The sequence below is a fragment of the Trichechus manatus genome, unplaced genomic scaffold (assembly GCF_000243295.1).
Source record: "Trichechus manatus latirostris isolate Lorelei unplaced genomic scaffold, TriManLat1.0 scaffold00016, whole genome shotgun sequence".
In the NCBI taxonomy this organism is placed as follows: domain Eukaryota; kingdom Metazoa; phylum Chordata; class Mammalia; order Sirenia; family Trichechidae; genus Trichechus; species Trichechus manatus.
Genome location: NW_004443952.1, coordinates 23,847,058 through 23,864,628, shown reverse-complemented (window position 1 = coordinate 23,864,628; position 17,571 = coordinate 23,847,058). Strand labels below are relative to the sequence as shown.

The window sequence follows — 17,571 nt, the reverse complement described above, 5'->3', positions numbered from 1 at the left end:
AAACCTGAAGAGGAGAAAAAGATTGAAATTAAACACTCAGTTGGGACATAACAGACACAAAAGATAATGAGAAAATTCCAGGCCGACAGAACACTTGTTTCTGGAACTAGGCCAGTCAGTTCCTCTTATGCCGCAGGCCACAGCAATAGGCTCTGAGCTACATGTCAAGACCCCCCAGGTCCTTAATTGGCTCTTCATGGGCATATGAATGTTGGAGCTCAGAACCCTTTATTTTGATTCAGAATTCATCATTAAGTCAGCATTTCATTTCTCTGCCCTCATTCATTCATTCATTATTCAGTCTGCTCTTCATACCTCCAGCCTTCATAACAGCTGTCAGCTGAACATCCTCTAACCCAGCTCTGATCGTATCGCTTGTCAGCTTATAAACCTCTTGCCTTCCCAATAAATCCAAACTCCTTAGCATGGCCCACGGGGCTGGCTGTGTCCTGGCCCCTCTGCCTACCTGCCCACCTTCATCTCCCGGTACTTTCTTCAGCCATGTGCAGTCTCTCTCAGTGTTGTGCAAATCCTTGTATTCCTTAAACCTGTTTCCCCCTTTTACCATCAAATCTTCATCAGTCAAACATGTTAGTCCTTGGAGACCCCATTGCTGCCTCTTTCAAAAAGCCTTCCCTGACGACTCCAGGCAAAATTGATTGCCCTTGCCTCTGCCCCTCCCATGGCACTAGTGGGGAGCACTTCTGGCATTCTGCGCTATGTTACGGTCACCCATGAGGGTGTCTTTCATCCCCACTGCCAGCTCGCGCAAGGGCAGGGCTGTCTGACTCCGGCTCTCCAACCCAGTGCTTGGCAGAAAGGATGCTTAGGAGCTGTTCATGGAAATTGAAAGTGCTGGTGGAGAGCAGAGCCTTTAAATGGGAGGGTGTGGATACTTGGAAAAAGGAATATGGGAGTGTTGCCGATGGATCTTTGCTTACGCGCCCTGCACTCCACCCCAAAATACTTTCTAGAAAGTTGTCCACCCACCCTGTGTTCACAAAAACAGCCTTATGCATGCTGTCAGTGGAGTCTTAGCTACTGTGAGTGGCTCTGCCCAGATGAGGTCACCTGTGGTCATCCCCTAACAAGGGGTCAGTGACCTTCCTCTCTCTTCAGCTCACATTTCTCAGGCCCTTGCAATCTTCTGGGCCTGTCTCTGCCACTCCCCTTCACGCCCCCAGGCCGTAGCCACACAGCTAGTCTTCGAGTGCCCTTGTCTGGACTTGCTGTGTCCTTTTACACACCCCCAAACTGCATAAGTTTTGTCCTCTGTGCCTAGAAGGCCCAGCCTGGTTCATGACAAAGTCCTCTTCATCCTTCACTGCTCAGCTCAAACAGAAGCTTCTCCTCCCCCTTGCCCTGAACCAGACCTTGACCCTACCACCTCTATGCTGCAGAGCCCCACCTGAGCTGCCAAGCCCAGCCACTCCTCTCCCCCAAGGAGTCCTTTACCTGGGTTCAGCCTGTCTATCCCCCTGGCTAGTTTGTGAACTTCAGAACATGGTCTGTTTCTTCTTCACTCATTTCCAAACCCACATTGACCTAACAGCTCACATGTGTTTGCATATATGACACATATAACCCAGACAAAGGTTTTATCCTACAAGCCCGTGTAATTGTCTATTCTGTTCATTTATTATTTTAATACTGGTGGGGCCCCACTCAATCAGTGATTCTCAGCCCTGTTTCCCATTAGAATCAGCAGGGGAGCTTTAAGAACAAAAAACCCTAGACCTGGTCCTGTCCTCAGAGATTGTGATTTAATTGGAGTGCAGTGATTCTTGGACCTTAGTATGTTTTGAAAGCTCCCTGAGTGCGCTGAGATTGAGAACAATAGCACTAAATTCTTGCTTCCCAAATGTGCTGAAGATAAGAACCACATGAACTTGGCCAGCTGTGTGTGGTCCATAGACCTGCTGCATCGGCATCACCTGGGAGCTTGTTAGAAATGCAGAATTCTGGCCTGCCCCAGACCTGCTGAATCAGGCTCTATCTGTATTTAACAAAATCACCGGGTGATCTGTATGCACGTTATAGCTTGAAAAGCATTGACTTAGATTCTAGGTTCTAGGAGGTTGGTGTGGTGCAGTGAATTAATATGGCCCTTCTAGCCATAGTCTTTGTAACTCCCACCAAATGACTGGGTGAGGCTATAGAAATGAGGTGCTTGTGGCCCACCAACGGGCTTGGGTAGCTTGCTAATAATGTAAAGAAGGTGCATGGCACCCCTGTAGGGGTGGAACCATGCAAATAGGGTATATGGAACCTGTGATGGTTAAGGTTGTGTGTCAGCTTGGCTGGGCCATGATTCTCAGTAGTTTGGCAGTTATGATGTAGTTTGGCAGTTGTATGATGATGTGATCACCTGCGTGTTGGGATCTGCTGTGAGTAGCTAGTTGGTTGAAAGGGAGTTTCCTTGAGGGTGTGGCCTGCATCCAATATAGGTAGACTCTCCAGCGAGGCTTGCAGGCTTTTGCTCACTCTGGATCCTGCAGCTGTCTTCTGTTTGTCTGACTTCTGGTTGTTTGGACTTGAGCTAGCAGCTTACCTGCTGTCTTTCCTGCTGATGTTGGGATTCATAGGTCTTCACAGCCTGTGAGCCAGAACCCTGTTGTCTGACCTGCCAATCTTGAGTTCGCTAGCCCTTGTGGCTACGTGAATCAGGAGAAGCCTCCAGACAGACCCAGGGACTTGGGACATTCCAGCCTCTACAACTATGTGAGTCATTTCCTTGATATAAATCTCTCTCTGTATATATTTATACACTTTACTGGTTTTGTTTCTCTAGAGAACCCAGCCTAAGACAGAACCTTAATGAGGGGATTGGTTAGTTTTGCCATCCCACTAGGCTTAAAGAGAGAGAGATAAAAGTAGGAGCTGTAACATCGGAGACAACAAGAAGCAGCAGTAGAGAAATAGTAGCAGAAGAACCAGGAGATTGGCAGGAGATGGCGCAGTGGGCTTCTTGGCCTACAGAGTGAGAAAGCTGAGTTCCTTCGGGTGAGAAGCTTGCTGGCAGTAGGTTGCCTCTGGGCACTTGGTCGAGCTAGGTTTGCTGTCCCACGGAGCTAGAGCTGAGCACCTTCGGGCTGAGGCCTACTGGCAGAGTGGGGTGCATCTGGTCACTTATCAGCAGAGCTAAAAGAGCTTTGTAAAGCTTATCCAAGCAGGGCAGAAACCAGGCTGAAGTGCCGAGGGGCCAAGGGCCAGGGAGAGACCTGCTTGCGGGCACAGCTGAGAAGACGCTGTCCTGATCAAAGAACTATATCCTGAGCGTTCCTGAACCTGAATCGTAACCTGTTATGTCCTTAATAAACCGCATAATCGTGAGCATTGTCTGTGAGTTCTGTGTGGCCATTGCAATGAATTATTGAACTCAGCAGAGAAGTAGAGTGCACCGTGGGAGGGATGGTTGGTGTCAGAATTGGTAAAGATGGTGGAGAGAGGAGGCATGTCTGACCTCTGCCTCATAGGAATCAGCCTTGGGCTGTTGATCTTGATTCCCCTTCTCCTTTGTGAAGATAGAGGAGGTCAGACGCCTCTACCACATTGTTTTTACAGTTGGTTACAAAAATAGATCCCCAAGTCATTGCTAGGGGGCACTGAGCTTCTGTTAATGGTGACGGGACAGTTTGGAAAAGGATGGTAATGGTTGCACTGGATGTGAAAGTTGGACAATGAATAAGGAAGACAAAAATTGATGCCTTTAAATTTGAATGTTCAATATTCTGTGTTGGCAAAGAATATTGAATACACCATGGACTGCCAGAAGAACGAACAAATCTATCTTGGAAGGATCACAGCCAGAATGCTCCTTAGAAGCAAGGATGGCGAGACTTCATCTCATGTACTTTGGACAAGTTATCAGGAGGAACCAGTCCCTGGAGAAGGACATCATGCTTGATAAAGTAGAGGGTCAGTGAAAAAGAGGAAGACCCTCAACAAGATGGACTGACACAGTGGCTGTAACAATGGGCTCAAACATGGCAACGATTGTGAGGATGGCGCAGGACTGGGCAACATTTTGTTCTGTGGTACACAGGGTCGCTATGATTTGGAACCGACTGGACGGCACCTAACAACAGCAATAGTTATACAATATGATGAACTTAATATCACTGAATTATACATGTAAAAATTGTTGGCGAATGTTTCGTTATATTTTTACCTTGTTGTTGTTTTACTCTATGTGTTACAGAGTAGAACCACTCCATAGGGTTTTCTTGGCTATAATCTTAATGGAAGCAGATCACCAGGTCTTTTCTTCTGCAGTACCACTGGGTGGATTCAAATTGCCAACCTTTAGGTTAGCAGTCAAGCACAAACCATTTACGCCACTTAGGGACCTATATTTTTTACTACAATAATTTTAAAAAACCCAGTCCTAACTGAGACCTACTACTAAATTAGAATTTCCGGGGCGAGGCCAGTCAGCCTGTATAGATTAACACAGACCCCAGGTGATTCTTTTTAAGCAATTTTGTAAAAGAACAACTCTGCTTGATAACCTGACCTGTAATAGTGACCTGAAGTTTGAAACACAGGGGCCTGCAGGGCTTAGGAATGTGTGAGTGAATGAGCCTGCAGCCCAGAGGGGAAATGGGAGCCCAGGCCTAGGAGCAATGGTCAGTGTTTGACATAGGTACAAACCAAGAGGTGTGAGGTTTATAGGAGTGGGGAATTACACCAGCTGCAATCAAGGAAGGCTACCTGGAAGAGGTAACCCATAAAGGACGTCTGGGATTTAAACAAGGTGGCTCCAGAGAAAGTGTGGGATGAAAAGGGGTGCGTAAGGCAGGAGACACCAGGCTGCTCGTTCTCCCTGACCTCGTTCCTGTCCCCCACCTTTGCCTTTCTCCCAGGTTCACCTGCAGGCAGAGCTTGTGCCCCCTGGCATCTCTCAGGACTCAGAAAGGTTACGGACCTCTGGGTGGGATCATGGGACCCCTTACTTGTTATCTGGGTGACATGAACTTGTGACATACAAACACATTTTTGTCTAGCAAGGGCTGAGTCAGTAAAGCAACCACAAACATTTGCACAATACTCAACGGGTTTTCCAGGCAGTTAGGTGATAGTTATTTCCTCTGATTTTCACGTCACTCATGTGCTCAGAGAAGTCCGGTGACCTGCTTGAGTTTTACATGTAGCAAGAGGTGAGGCTGGGACTCCGCCTCCTCCATCGTCTGTTGGGAACAGAGCTAGACACAGCAGCTCAATCCAGTAGCTGATGCCTTACTCCTCCCTAGGGCTTGTGAAAAGGACCAGGCACCTATGTGCTGCAGGGAGGTGGGCAGATTGGCTCTTTACCATATACAAGAACCTCAGGGGAACTTCTGATCATGCAAGTTGGGAAATGCTGAGCTAGATGCAGCGTGTTGTAAGGTTGGAATACTTGGGTTTGAATCCTGGTCATGTACTGGGGCAAGGCCCTCCCTTTCTCTGGGCCTCAATTTCCCATTTACAGAATAAGGTCCTTCCTGGTGCTGAAGTGCCCAGGATGACAGATCCAGCATGGCGGGAGCTCGTTCTCCTTCACGTGGCCAGTGTGGAGGGGGCAGTGGAGCTGAGGCATGTGGTCACATGAGGTTTTAAATGTCACCCTCCTCTCTTCTTCCTGGGGAAGAAGAACATGGTTCCCTCCAGATCCTGCTAACCTCCAGCCTGTGGCCAGACCCTCCTCTGTGGCCCTACTGCTAAACTCAGCTTCTGCTTTTCCTGTTGTTTTTGTTAGGTGCTGTTGAGCCAATTCCAACTCACAGTGACCCCATGTGATACAGTAGAACTTCCCCATAGGGTTTTCTTGGCTGTAATCTTCACAAAAGCAGATTGCCAGGTCTTTCTCCTGAAGAGTCACCACTGGGTGGGTTTGGACCGCCAGCCTTTCAGTTAGCAGCCACGTGCTTAACCATTGTGCCACCAGAGCTCTTTTCTGCTTTTTCCTAGCAGTCACTTAACCTTTCTGAGCCTCAGTTTCTCATCTGCTCAGTGTGGCTCTCGCTGTGAGAGGCCAGTACATGTACAAAGTGAAGCATACCCACAGTAAGCCCTCCATAAATGACCTTTCATCATTGTCACTTCACTTAACAAATAGTTATTGAGTACCTACTATGTGTCAGGAATTCTGGATCCCTGCTCCTATGGAGTCTGCATCCTAGTTACATTCTAGTGGGTGAAGACAGGCAGTAAATAATGAACGTGATACATGTTTAATATTTAAACAAAGACTTTGCTTAGGTTTAATATTTAAACAGTAAAGACAACAACAGGGTAATATTGAAATACAGTCAGTAATTACTTAAATAATAAACACAACAAATGCTTGTTGTTTAGATAATAACTGTAGAATGTTAGAATTAATTTTAATAACAAAGATGGAATGTTAGATGATGCTGAGGTAGGGGATGGAGAGAACTGAGTGCTGCTCTGGATTTCGATCCAGAGACAAAAAGGGCCTTAGGCTCTGATCCTTACCCAGCAGGTGCTCAGTAGGGCTAGAAAAATTTTTTTTTCCTTTTTTTGGTAAAATGGCTGCCACCCTCCCCTCTATGGGAAACTTTACTGGAACCTTAGACCTTCTGGCTCCTTTGAAATTCTGTGACTGTAATGGCCTCTGTCTTTCCCATGGCTGACATCTGCAAGTTGGCGATGCTAAGGGTGTTCTTCAGATACTGTGTGTAGTCTTTGTAATACCCCTGTGAGGTCGGTTCTCTTGTGCCATTTCACAGTGGAGGAAACAGAAGATTGGAGAGTTTTGCAGCTTGCCCGGGTTATGTAGCTGGAAAGAGGTAGCAATAGGACGTGAGCCTGGGCTGCCCCCTGAGTGACTGCTGTTTCTCTTCTCATCTGCTTCTGGCATTCCAGGAAGGCAGGGCTCCTTCTAAGCCTCTCTGGGTCCCTTGACCCCAGCCCCCAGCCCAGGACCTCAGCTGCCCAGGGCCAGAGGGAACCTGTGCTGAATGGAAGGTAAGGGGGCTCGCCCAAGGTCATGCAAAGTGTGGCAGCTTTGGTGACCAGCTGTGGCTCCAGTTTGCCCAGGACCGTCCTGGTTTTTACAGAGAAGCCTTGGTGGCGCAGTGGTTAAGCGCTTGACTGCTAACCAAAGGTCGGCAGTTGGAACGCCCCAGCCACAGTCTGTTCTCATAAAGATTACAGCCTTGGAAACTATGGGGTAGTTCTACTCTTTCCTATGAGTCAGAATTGACTGGATGGCAATAGGCTTGTTTTTGGGTCCTGGTTTTAGCACTGGGAGTCCTGTGTCCTGGGAAGCTCCTCAGGCCTGGCAAACCAGGACTACTGGTCACCCTACAAGCAGAGCCTAGATGGCCTCTTGTCCTCATGGCCTCCATTACTTGAGCTCAAGCTGTACTTGAGGAAAGGAAACTGCTAATCTTATGCCTCACGTTTTAGGCAAAGTTAAAGTTGCTGAAAGTCCTCAAATGTAACCAAACAGCTTTTCTTTGGGGGCAGTCCCAGGCCTGGCAGTTGTCTTAGTCATCTAGTGCTGCTGTAACAGAAATACCACAAGTGGATGGCTTTTAACAAAGAGAAATTTATTCTCTCACAGTCTAGTAGGTTACAAGTCCAAATTCAAGGCATCAGCTCCAGGGGAAGGCTTTCTCTCTCTGTGGGTTCTGGAGAAAGGTCCTGTGATGCATCAGTCTTCCCTCGGTCTGGGAGCATCTCAGCGCAGGAAGCTTAGGTCCAAAGGACAAGCTCTGCTCCCGGCACTGCTTTCTTGGTGGTATAAAGTCAACAACTCTCTGCTTGGCTTCTCTTTCCCTTTATCTCTTGAGAGATAAAAGGTGGTGCAGGCCACACCCCAGGGAGACACCCTTTACATTGGATCAGGGATGTGACCTGGGTAAGTGTGGTGTTACAATTCCACCCTAATCCTCTTTAATGTAAAATTACAACCACAAAATGGAGGACAACCACATAATACTGGGACTCATGGCCCAGCCAGATTGGCTACACACATTTTTGGGGGGATGTAATTCAATCCATGACAGCAGTGGAAGATAAATTGGTGTCTCTCTGGAGGAAATGAAGTCTTGAAGATGTACCCAGCCTTTGACCCAGCAAAGCCACCTCTATTATGAATTTCTCATTAAGAAAAAACAAAAAATATGGATTAAGATTTCTGTACAAAGATACTCCCTGCAGTTTTTTCATAAGCAGCTATGTAAAAAAAAAAAATCATACGTGGAGATTTAATAATATGAGAGAAAAGCACGTGACCTTATGTTAAGGGAAAAATGGAGGGTATAAAACCACATAAACACAACATGGGCCCAATTTTGTTTAAAATAATTGTATATATGTATAGAAAAAAAGACCAAGGAAATACTTTAGAATGTTAACAGTGCTTTTCTTTGAGTTTAGGGTAGTTTTTATTTTCTTATAGTTTCCTGTACCCATTTAGTACAGTAAACACATATTAATTTTATCATCAGAAAGTCAGTAACTTTGAAAAAATACTGTGTAAAATTGATCTACAGTGAGCTGCTCTAATTCAGCCTGGCCTTACCTGTCAGTCTTCATGGATTAGTGAAGCTTGGGGGTAGAATGCAGTTGAACTAATGCTGGATGGGGGACAGGGTTTCTCCCAGCTCTTGCTCATGATGTTCCCTCTGCCTGGGTTGTCTTACTCCCTGCATGAGGCCAGGCTTAGATGTCACTTCCTCTGTCTTTTCCTCTGCTGTTTGCACATCTGCTAGAGCACCCATCATCCACCACTCGGCTCTGCCTGGCATTTATCTGTTTCCATGCCTGCCTTTTCCTTCTCTGGGCCTCAGATTTTCTGCCACAAGGCCTGGAGATGCAAAAGCTGTTTCTGTCTCCCAGGGACTGGCTGCAATGCCAAAAGAAGCCACATGAGGGCGCCAGAACCACACTGGTGACTTACTGCCACCTGGCCAGACCAAGCAAGGCTCCTTACGTTGGTTAAACTGTCTCCCAAATCCAGAGATAACACTTCTCTGCAGACCTGGGATGCCTCCAGTCAGGAGGGAGCTAGCAAGAAGGAATTGGCTCATAAACTCTGAGAAGAAACTCTCCCATCCCCAGTCTTCCTAGAGCTGTGTTGGCCAAGGCCTGGCCACCGTTGAGCACCCTGGGGCATGTGAAGATGGACTTGCTGTGTGGCCTGAGCAAGCCCCGTCCCTCCCTGGACCTGTTTCCAGCCTATCCTGTTGGGTCTCTGTGCCGAGCTGAACTGGGGCAGGGAGGCATCTGGCTGTCCACCACTTCCTGTAGACTCTGGTTGAAGAAGATGTTTCCTGTGCTCAGCTTCTTCCTCCCGGTCACCATTGCTTCTCAATCTGTTTGATATCAATGTTTGTTAAATTGAACTTAAATGGAAATAACAACTCTCCAGACCAGAAAACAGGAGTTTAGAGGTGACCAGCAGAAACCGTTCCTCCTTCCCTCCAGGAAGTTCCTGGCCACAAAATCACTGGCACTGCCCTTCGTGTGGAGTCCTGGTTGGGCCCAGATACATTTTCGGACACAAAGACCGTGTGCCAGAGCCTTGTCCTCCCTTGGACACAGGCCTCCCATGGGCAAGGGCAGGCCGCAGAGCAGCTGCTGCCTGGGTGAGCCCCCAGAGCTGCCCTGAGGGGACTGGAGTCAGAAGTGTGGATTCTGGTCAAGGAATGCGGTGGGCAGGGAAGGAGGAGAGAACTGAAGCCTGAGTCCTGAGGGGAGTGGAGGAGGTGGGGGGCTGGTGGGGAGAGGCAGTGAGTCCCTCCAGGGCACAGGCCAGCTTTGCTTTTAGCTGTCTCATGTTTGCATCCTGGTGACAGGTCACCACGGGCAGGGCCAGAGACTGGAGGCAGGATACCGCGTCCCACTCCAGAGCAGGCTCCCTGACATGCCGGGGGACCCTCTGCTTCCTCAGGTGCTGATCTGTATGTGAGGGAGGGGCCTGGACTGCAGGCCTTCAGGGGCCCTCCCTTCCCTGGGCTCCGCACTCAGACGTGTTAGTCGTCATGATGATGGTATCAGGGCAAACAATGAGAGATTGTGGGCCTAAGTCAGTGCCCTCCAGAAGATAGGAGGCTAGTCTTCAGAAAGACCAAAAACTACTTCCCAGCTTGAGAACACCCTTTCCCCTGCCCTGCCCTCTCTGGTCTTCTGCCCCCACAAGGTGAAGCCCTTGGAGACCCAGCAGCCTTGCCATCTCCTCTCCTGGCAGACTGCACCGCACCAGGCCTGTTTAGCTCCCCTGATGCCCCACCTCTGCCCAGAACGCCTGTCCCTCCAGGCTCCCTGGTGAACTCCTACTCATCCTCCAAAGCCCAACTTCTCCTGACCATTGCAAGGAGATCCAGCACCCCCACATCTGGGCTCCCACAGCACCCTAGACCCACCTCTACTATAGCATGTATAATTGCATGTTTGTTTTCCCCCCCAGACTGGAAACTTGAGGGCAGGGGCTGGGTCCTATTCACCTCTGTATCTACCGGGCCTGAGGACCAGTAGGCACTCGGTGAATGTTTGCTGAACAAATAATTTGCTTCCATTTTAATGAGCTCATTAGGGCTCAAACTGCTTTGTAATTAGGAAACAGGAAAGTTCCTTTTTTCCGGTAACAATCTACTGTTGGGGGGTGATGTCAGAATTTCAAGCCTTTACAAAGCAGAAGGCAATCAAATTAGATTCCTGGGGCACATGGTTGTGTTTTTAAGAAATAAAACATGCATGTTCAACAAGGAGCATTTAAACAAGAAACTTGTATATTAAATGCTTCACATTAAATATACATCACTGTACAGTATATCTATCACACAGAATTAGAACTTAACACACATCTCTGTGGCTGTACCAGGCTCCTGGCAGTGATACATCCTTGAGGAGCAGGGGGAGGGGTGGAGACGATGAGGGCTGGTGCCTTTGTCTCTGTGGGTTCTGGAAGGTGCCCCTACATCTAAGGTGTGGACTGTGCCGGCCCCCTCTGGACAACTTGCCCCATTTGGTCTTTGCTGGTAACTGCTTTTGCGTGAAGAAGCAGATGTGGTGGTGAGCTGGCCAGTGCCTGATTTAGCCAGGACCTTTGTGGGCACCCAGGGCCAACTCCAGATGCCAGCCTGACCTGTCTGTGGTGCTCTTGCATTCACTGTTCCCAGGGTCTGGGAGGCTGTCGGTCCTTGCTAGGCCCTTGGCCAATGTGACATCAGCTACTTCTCAGAGTTGGGCCGACCCTGGGGTTCAGAACCTTAAAAGAGGGAACCTCCCAATCCTGCAATTGCAGAGGGCTCCACCTGTTGACGAGCAGGCCTTGCTGGAGGCTGGATCAGGACTCTCCTCCGGATCACCCCCTGGCCACCGAGGGGGCATCAGTCTAGAGCCACCCTGGGAGGAAACACAGCTCAGCTCTGATTAGCCCAGCCTTCCTGAAAACTCAGCCTTTTCCACAACTTTCCTGTGCAAAGGCTGCCCTATGAGCCTCTCTCTCTCCAGGAGAGGATGTTACATTTGCCAGATTCTTCAGTGACCTCAGATACCCCACAGAAGCTCGGCTCAAGGCAGGTGGGCCCCTTCTCCCCAACAAGGCCTCTTTTCTTTCTGTGGACGCCATCTTGTTTGGGGGACTGCCAGAAAAGCCCTTGACTCCTCAGAGCTCAAGGACAGAGCCGCTGAAGTGGTCGGCGCATTGTGGTCAATAATGAAGCCGGCAAGGGGGGAAAGAAAAAACGGGCCTGTGGCTCTGAGCAGCGAGGTCCATTAGTGGCTGGAGGTTGTGTTCCAAGACAAAATGCTGAGGGCCAGATATTGTGTGGCAGTGAGCTTTTTCTTTTCCTCAAAGAAACCCAGCTCATTTTTTTCCCCCATTAATTGGCAGCAGATGAAAAAAAAAAAGCCAAAACAAAAACCAAACCAACGCCAGTCACCTGAATGTGACTGTTTCTGAAAGGGAAAAGCTGTTTCAATTGTTAGATGTCCAAGAAAACATGAATACATGCTGACAGAGGAAACAGTCACAATTAGAGGAAGAAGAGGGAGAGGTTCATAAAATTAAGGAAAAAAATTCCTTTTAGCAGCTCCCATCCTGTAAGCTGGCTCCAAAGCCTAAGGGGGGGGCAGGAGGCGGGGCCTCCCAGGGAAACTTCAGGACGATGAAGGAAGGGGAGGCAGGGTGGGCCCCAGGCCAGAGGGCAAAGCAGCCCAGTTTTCACTCAGACCGCGGCATTCAGCCTTTCCTGAAGAGAAATTTACTCTGAAAATCGTTCACAAAGAAGGGCCGTGTGGCTCCCATTCCTCGGGACCCTGTGGCCTCAGGAAGTGCCCTGTGCAGGCCGACTCTGCGTTTGCTCGTCAAGAGGGGAGGAGCTGGTGTGAAGTCACCCTACCCCGACGCCCCTATCCTCTAACGGGGCTTCCTTGGCACCTCTGTTCTGACAAAGTGCCAACTCATTTATTTTCACATTCACAAAAAAAAGTATGAATCACTCCAAGTACTCCTGCCTTGAAGGGTATGTTGGAAAATGCTAAACAGGCAAAGGGTCAGGATTGGCTTCTTTGGAGACTTGATGAAGGCCAGAGCCAAGGTGGTCATGTCAGCCCAGGTAGGTTGGCTTGCCTCCCAGGCGGGAGAGGCTGGGGGCCTGCTGGACTGATCAGCAAGGACCCAGGAAGATGACCAGCCTAGGCACTAGAGATAATCAGCAAGGAAACGACATTGATGGCTTTGACCACAAACTGCTGAAATCCACGGCAGCTACCTAAAGGTGTGCAGTGTCTAGTCCTGCCCCACCCGACCTTGACAGGTGACCTTGGCAAGTCCTTATCCCTCTCTGGGCCTCTGTCTCCACTTCTGAACAGCGAGACTCACCCCCCTCTAAGGCCCTGGCAGTGCTAATGGTCTAGACCTCCAGTGTACAGACTCAGCCCCACGCACTATTCCCATGTGCACGGGGGACAGTACTCCCCAGACTTCCAGTCCATTCAGACCAGCTGGGCAGGCAGGATGCTGTGTGCTTGGCCAAGGCTCTGGATCCCTTTCACATCGTTTAGTAGGTGGAAGCCATACCTTTCCTGCTGCTGGCTGTGATTCTTCTGTTTTCAATCCCCATTTCATTGCAGTGTGGCAGGTGGGTGGGTGGGTAAGGAAGGGGAACTGAATAACAGGCAACTTCACAAACTTATTAGGATCTGCCTGAATGTGTGGGAAGAATCTCTGCTCCTTGGAGGATGGGGACAAGACAGAGGTGGTGTGTGTGCGCACATACATAGGTGACTGGCAGGGCTCCATGAGTTTGGAGACTAGGATTCTGCCTTCTCCGGGAGCGAGGTAACAGGGAGGACACGTAGAACCTGCCAGTCTGAGCTCTAGTGCCTGCTCTGCTGCTTCTGAGCTGGGTGACCGCAGGCACGTCACTCTCCCTGAGTTTCCCTTTCCGCACATGCCTCACGGGTGGCACTGACCAGATGACTGGAGGAAAGCCCTTTGTAGAGTGCTGGGTGCTGTGCGCCAGAAGGGTTGTTAACACAGACTGAGAGGCAGCCTGGTTGTTGGATACAGTGCAGCTCGAGACTGTATCCACTGCTGGAGCCTGAATGCAGGCCTGACTGACCTTCCTGCAGGTCGACTACGGGCAGAAGCTACCCCTCTGGCCAGTGCTCCTCCATCCTGTGCCCCCACCGCCTCAGCCCTGTTCCCAGCGCAGACACCGCTCTGGTGCCCAAAACCTTCGGAGGGCTTGAGATAGGGCACAACCCGCCTGCCCCCCGCCCTCACTGTCACAGGCCAGAGAAAACATCCTGCTCTGGGACTGAAACCAGCAGGTACGCACTGCCCTCCTCAGAGACCCTCTGTTATATATATAAAAAAAGGGATAAGCATATATATTAAATGACTATTTTATTTACACACCCTATTCATAAATAATTGAATCTTCTTTTTGACTGCACAATGATTCCTTGAAGATCTACTGATTACACTGAGTGACTACAAGTAGATTAGTGGGTTTACCCACATCTGTGTGTGACCACGTTCTCTCGTGCTCACACTCACACAGACACACACACCAGAGGGGGCAGGGCCCGCGCCTGCTGACCCTGGGCCGGGCTCCGAGGCTCACAGCACCAGCACTGGGCTTGGGGTGCCTGTGGGGCCTTGGTGGGAAACTCTGCCTCCTACACAGGTGTGACTTCAGGACAGCTGGAGAACAGAGAGACGCAACCCAGGGAGCTCCGCCGTCGTTCGTCCTGGAAGGCATCTCTTTGGGATTTGCAAATATTTTAATTCACAGAAACTCAAGGAGGGCTGAGGTGGGGGCTGGGGTGGCGTGTTCACCGTCCATCGCCAGTCCCCACAAGTGGCAACAGCATTCTAGAGACATGCAGTGGTGTGCTAGTACCAGACACATGACACAGACTGGACACACCGGCGACAGGGCCGGGATGGTGGCGGGGCCTCTGGCTCCTCCAGGCCAGAGCAGGCGGGGCTGGCCTGCTCACAGGGTCCGCACCGCCACGGGGTAGAGCAGGGACAGGTGCTCAGCCCCTTTGATGGGCAGCTTCCGGGTGGTGTAGTAGTGGATGACTTCCGGGACACTGTCGAATGGGGGGCTGTTCTGACCCAGAACGTACTTCTCTTTGGTTTTGGCCAGTTTCATGTGCATAAAACCCTGGTTGCTCCTGTGAACAAAACACAGAGACCATTAGGATGCGCAGAGGGCAGGGGTGCCACACTACTGAGGACGAGGATGCAGGGGAGGCCAGGAGAGGGGCAGGGGAGCACTGTCTCAGAGAGCCACCCAGCTTGGCTTTGGACAAGGCTGTACTGTGCTCACACTCATCCCCCTGGAGGACGGCCCCTCGGGCACTGGGGCCAAGGCCAAATTCCTGCTAAGGCACAAAGGTTCTGCAGCTATGAGTGCTTGGGACGAAGAGATGCCCAGCCAAGGAGGAGCTGGAGTGGCACCTGCACACCAGGGCCAAGGCCTAGGCCCAGCTGGAGCACAGCTGCACCCAAGGGCACCCTGTAGCATCAGTCAAGATCCAGCACCAACCACTACCACTGGGGGCAGATCTTCTGACATGGAGGAGCCTCTGGGGCTTCCTCAGGGACAAAACAACCCATCTCTTCCTATTCCTGGTGCTGACACCTGCTTAATGCTTGCCTGGCAAGTGCAAAGCATGTACATGTCCACCATGTGTCCATCGTGACAAATGGGCACAGCAGGGTCATCACCCCTGGTTTGCAGATGAGGAAACAGAGTATGCAAGAGATGGTGGGTGAACTGTCCTCCAAAACCTGATGCATCTCCTTCCATGGTATGGAACTGTTGTGGGAAGGGGCGACCTGCCCTGGGACTACATTTCCCAGCCTCCCGTGCAGCCAGTGTAGCCATGTGACTAGTTTTGACCAGTGGGATGTGGGTGGAATGTATGCACTTTCCCAGCTCTGCTCCATGCAGGCTCTTTGCCCTCTGTGCTTCCTCTCTGCTCAGTGAACTCACCTCAGTGTTTCCTCTGCCAGGAAGTCTTCCAGGACTCCCATGGCAGAACTCCTGCCTTTCTGACTGCACAGAGGACACTCACGCCTCCATCAGCACTCACCTTCTGAATTGTAAGTACTTGTCCATCTTCCCAGTTCCCCCTGAACGCTCCACAGGGCTGGGTCTGGTCTCTGTACCCACCATGCCTGGCTTTGGACCTGGCTGGGAGGAGACCACCCAAAGAAGCATTTGCGGGAGGAAGGGCTAATGGTGTGCCCATGGCCCTTGCAGCCCATCCTGCACTAGCATGCTGGGTGGGACACAGCTCACTGATGGTAGGGGCCACACTCCTGCCAGCCAGCATCCACCAGCCCCAGTGGACCCCTCCTCCCTCATCAAGCCAGGGCTCCAGCCCCATCAGGTCATTTATCCTTCTGTCAACCTACCTTTGCCCAGGCTGCCCTGTCCCTGCTCACCCAGCTCCAAGCTTGGCCTTTAATAATCATGTTATTGCTATTATTATGATTTTGCCGCCACACCTGTGAATCCTTCACAGTTCCTAAAGTGCTGTCTAGTCTATTGAGTGTTGATCACTTAGAATGCTGGGGCTTCCGAGCCCCTGCCACCTTCTCCAGTGTCTAACCCTGGGCTTCCAGGAGGCCAAGGCCACCTCCTTTTCCCTCCCCCCACCCCCCTAGGACAAGGCTGAGAGCACTGTGTGGACACAAGAAAGCTGCAGCCTTTCTGAGCCTGAGCTCCTCTTCCCACCTCTGCTGCTCTTGTGGGACCCTGAAAGCTTCCATTCGGGCCTAAGCCCCCCAAGCCCCCTAGCGCCCACTCTATTAATATGTTAATTTGGGCTCCAGGACCATTTTCAGATGGGCAGAACAAATGCTTAATGAAGTGCAAGCACTAAGCAATACATCTGCTCATAATAATGTATTTAGAGATGTCACCCTTAGCTTAAAGGAAATCGTTTGGAGAGCAATTATGTTTCAATAGAGAATAATTCCTCTAAAGAACTAAAATTTAAATCAAGATCTTTTAAGGCTGGCAATGTTCTAATTACAGAGCCTGTGGCAAGTTCTGCTTCTCAGTGCAGGGTCATTCCATTGGAGAATTACCTCGACGCCTCTGAGAAGCAGGAGGCGCGCTTGCTTAGGCTGCTAGAAGCAAAACGATGTGTGCATTAAATGAAAAATTTAAAACTCCACTGAGCAAAGACGCACCTACCCACGTTGGGGAGATCACAAGTCCGCATCAGCTTGGAAGGGACTCTCTAACGGCTTAGATGAAGCACTGGCAACCCCACGAGTGTCAGAGTAGACCGTGCTCCATAGGGTCTTCACTGGTTGATTTTTCAGAAGTAGATCACTAGGTCTTTCTTCTGAGGTGCCTCTGGGTGTGCTTGAACCCCCAACCTTTTGGTTAGCAGCAGCGCTCATACTGTTTACAGCACCCATGGACTCCAAGAAAACAGCAGGAAGAGTTAAAAGCTCTGCTCTGGGAGGCCCCAGTGCTCTGTGTGTCTGGAGAGGGGTGTGTCTGGGAGAGAGGACTAGGCTGCAGAGAGGAGCCACAGGTGTGAGTCACAGCTGGGGCAGCCAGGGCGGTGTGACCCTGGGCATGTCACTCCCCTCTGTGTGAGTCTGGCTTCATGATTCTCACCGTTCTGTGACGAGGGGTGGCATGCATGGGATATGTGCTGTAACAAAGGGTTCCTGCTAGCACTGCAGGTAGGAAGGGGGATACAAGGGGCTATCCAATTTATCAGGAAGTTAAGGAAAGCAACTCACACAGGTTAAGGTGACATTTTCGCACTGGTGTGCTCTTTTAAAAACATCCAGCAAAGGGAAGTGGCAGCGATGGTGGCAACAGCTTAGAGCCAGAGCGGGAGCTGAAGGTCCTCTTTTCCCGGGCTGCAGGCGAGAAATCGCTACCAGGGCTACACATTGGCACCTATGTCTTGACAGGCATGGTGAGGCAGGCTACTGCCAGGCTGAGAAGAGCCAGACACCTCCCTGAAGTCACTCCTGCCTCTCTGGTCATGCTGTTTGTTCCTCCCATACACACCTTAAGCTCCTTGACCAGGCTGTGCCAAGGGGACAGGCAGGTAATGAAG

General features: G+C 50.4%; 1 protein-coding gene across 1 annotated transcript in view; it reads right to left on the bottom strand.

Annotated features, from left to right (window-relative positions):
• Positions 1–13,883: 13,883 nt before the first annotated feature.
• Positions 13,884–17,571, bottom strand: part of SHB (SH2 domain containing adaptor protein B) — a 151,936-nt gene continuing 148,248 nt past the window's right edge. The window contains exon 6 of the mRNA XM_023727490.1: positions 13,884–14,646. Within this exon, the coding sequence (XP_023583258.1) occupies positions 14,463–14,646 (184 nt within the window). The 3' untranslated portion in view covers positions 13,884–14,462. The remainder of the gene's footprint in view (positions 14,647–17,571) is intronic.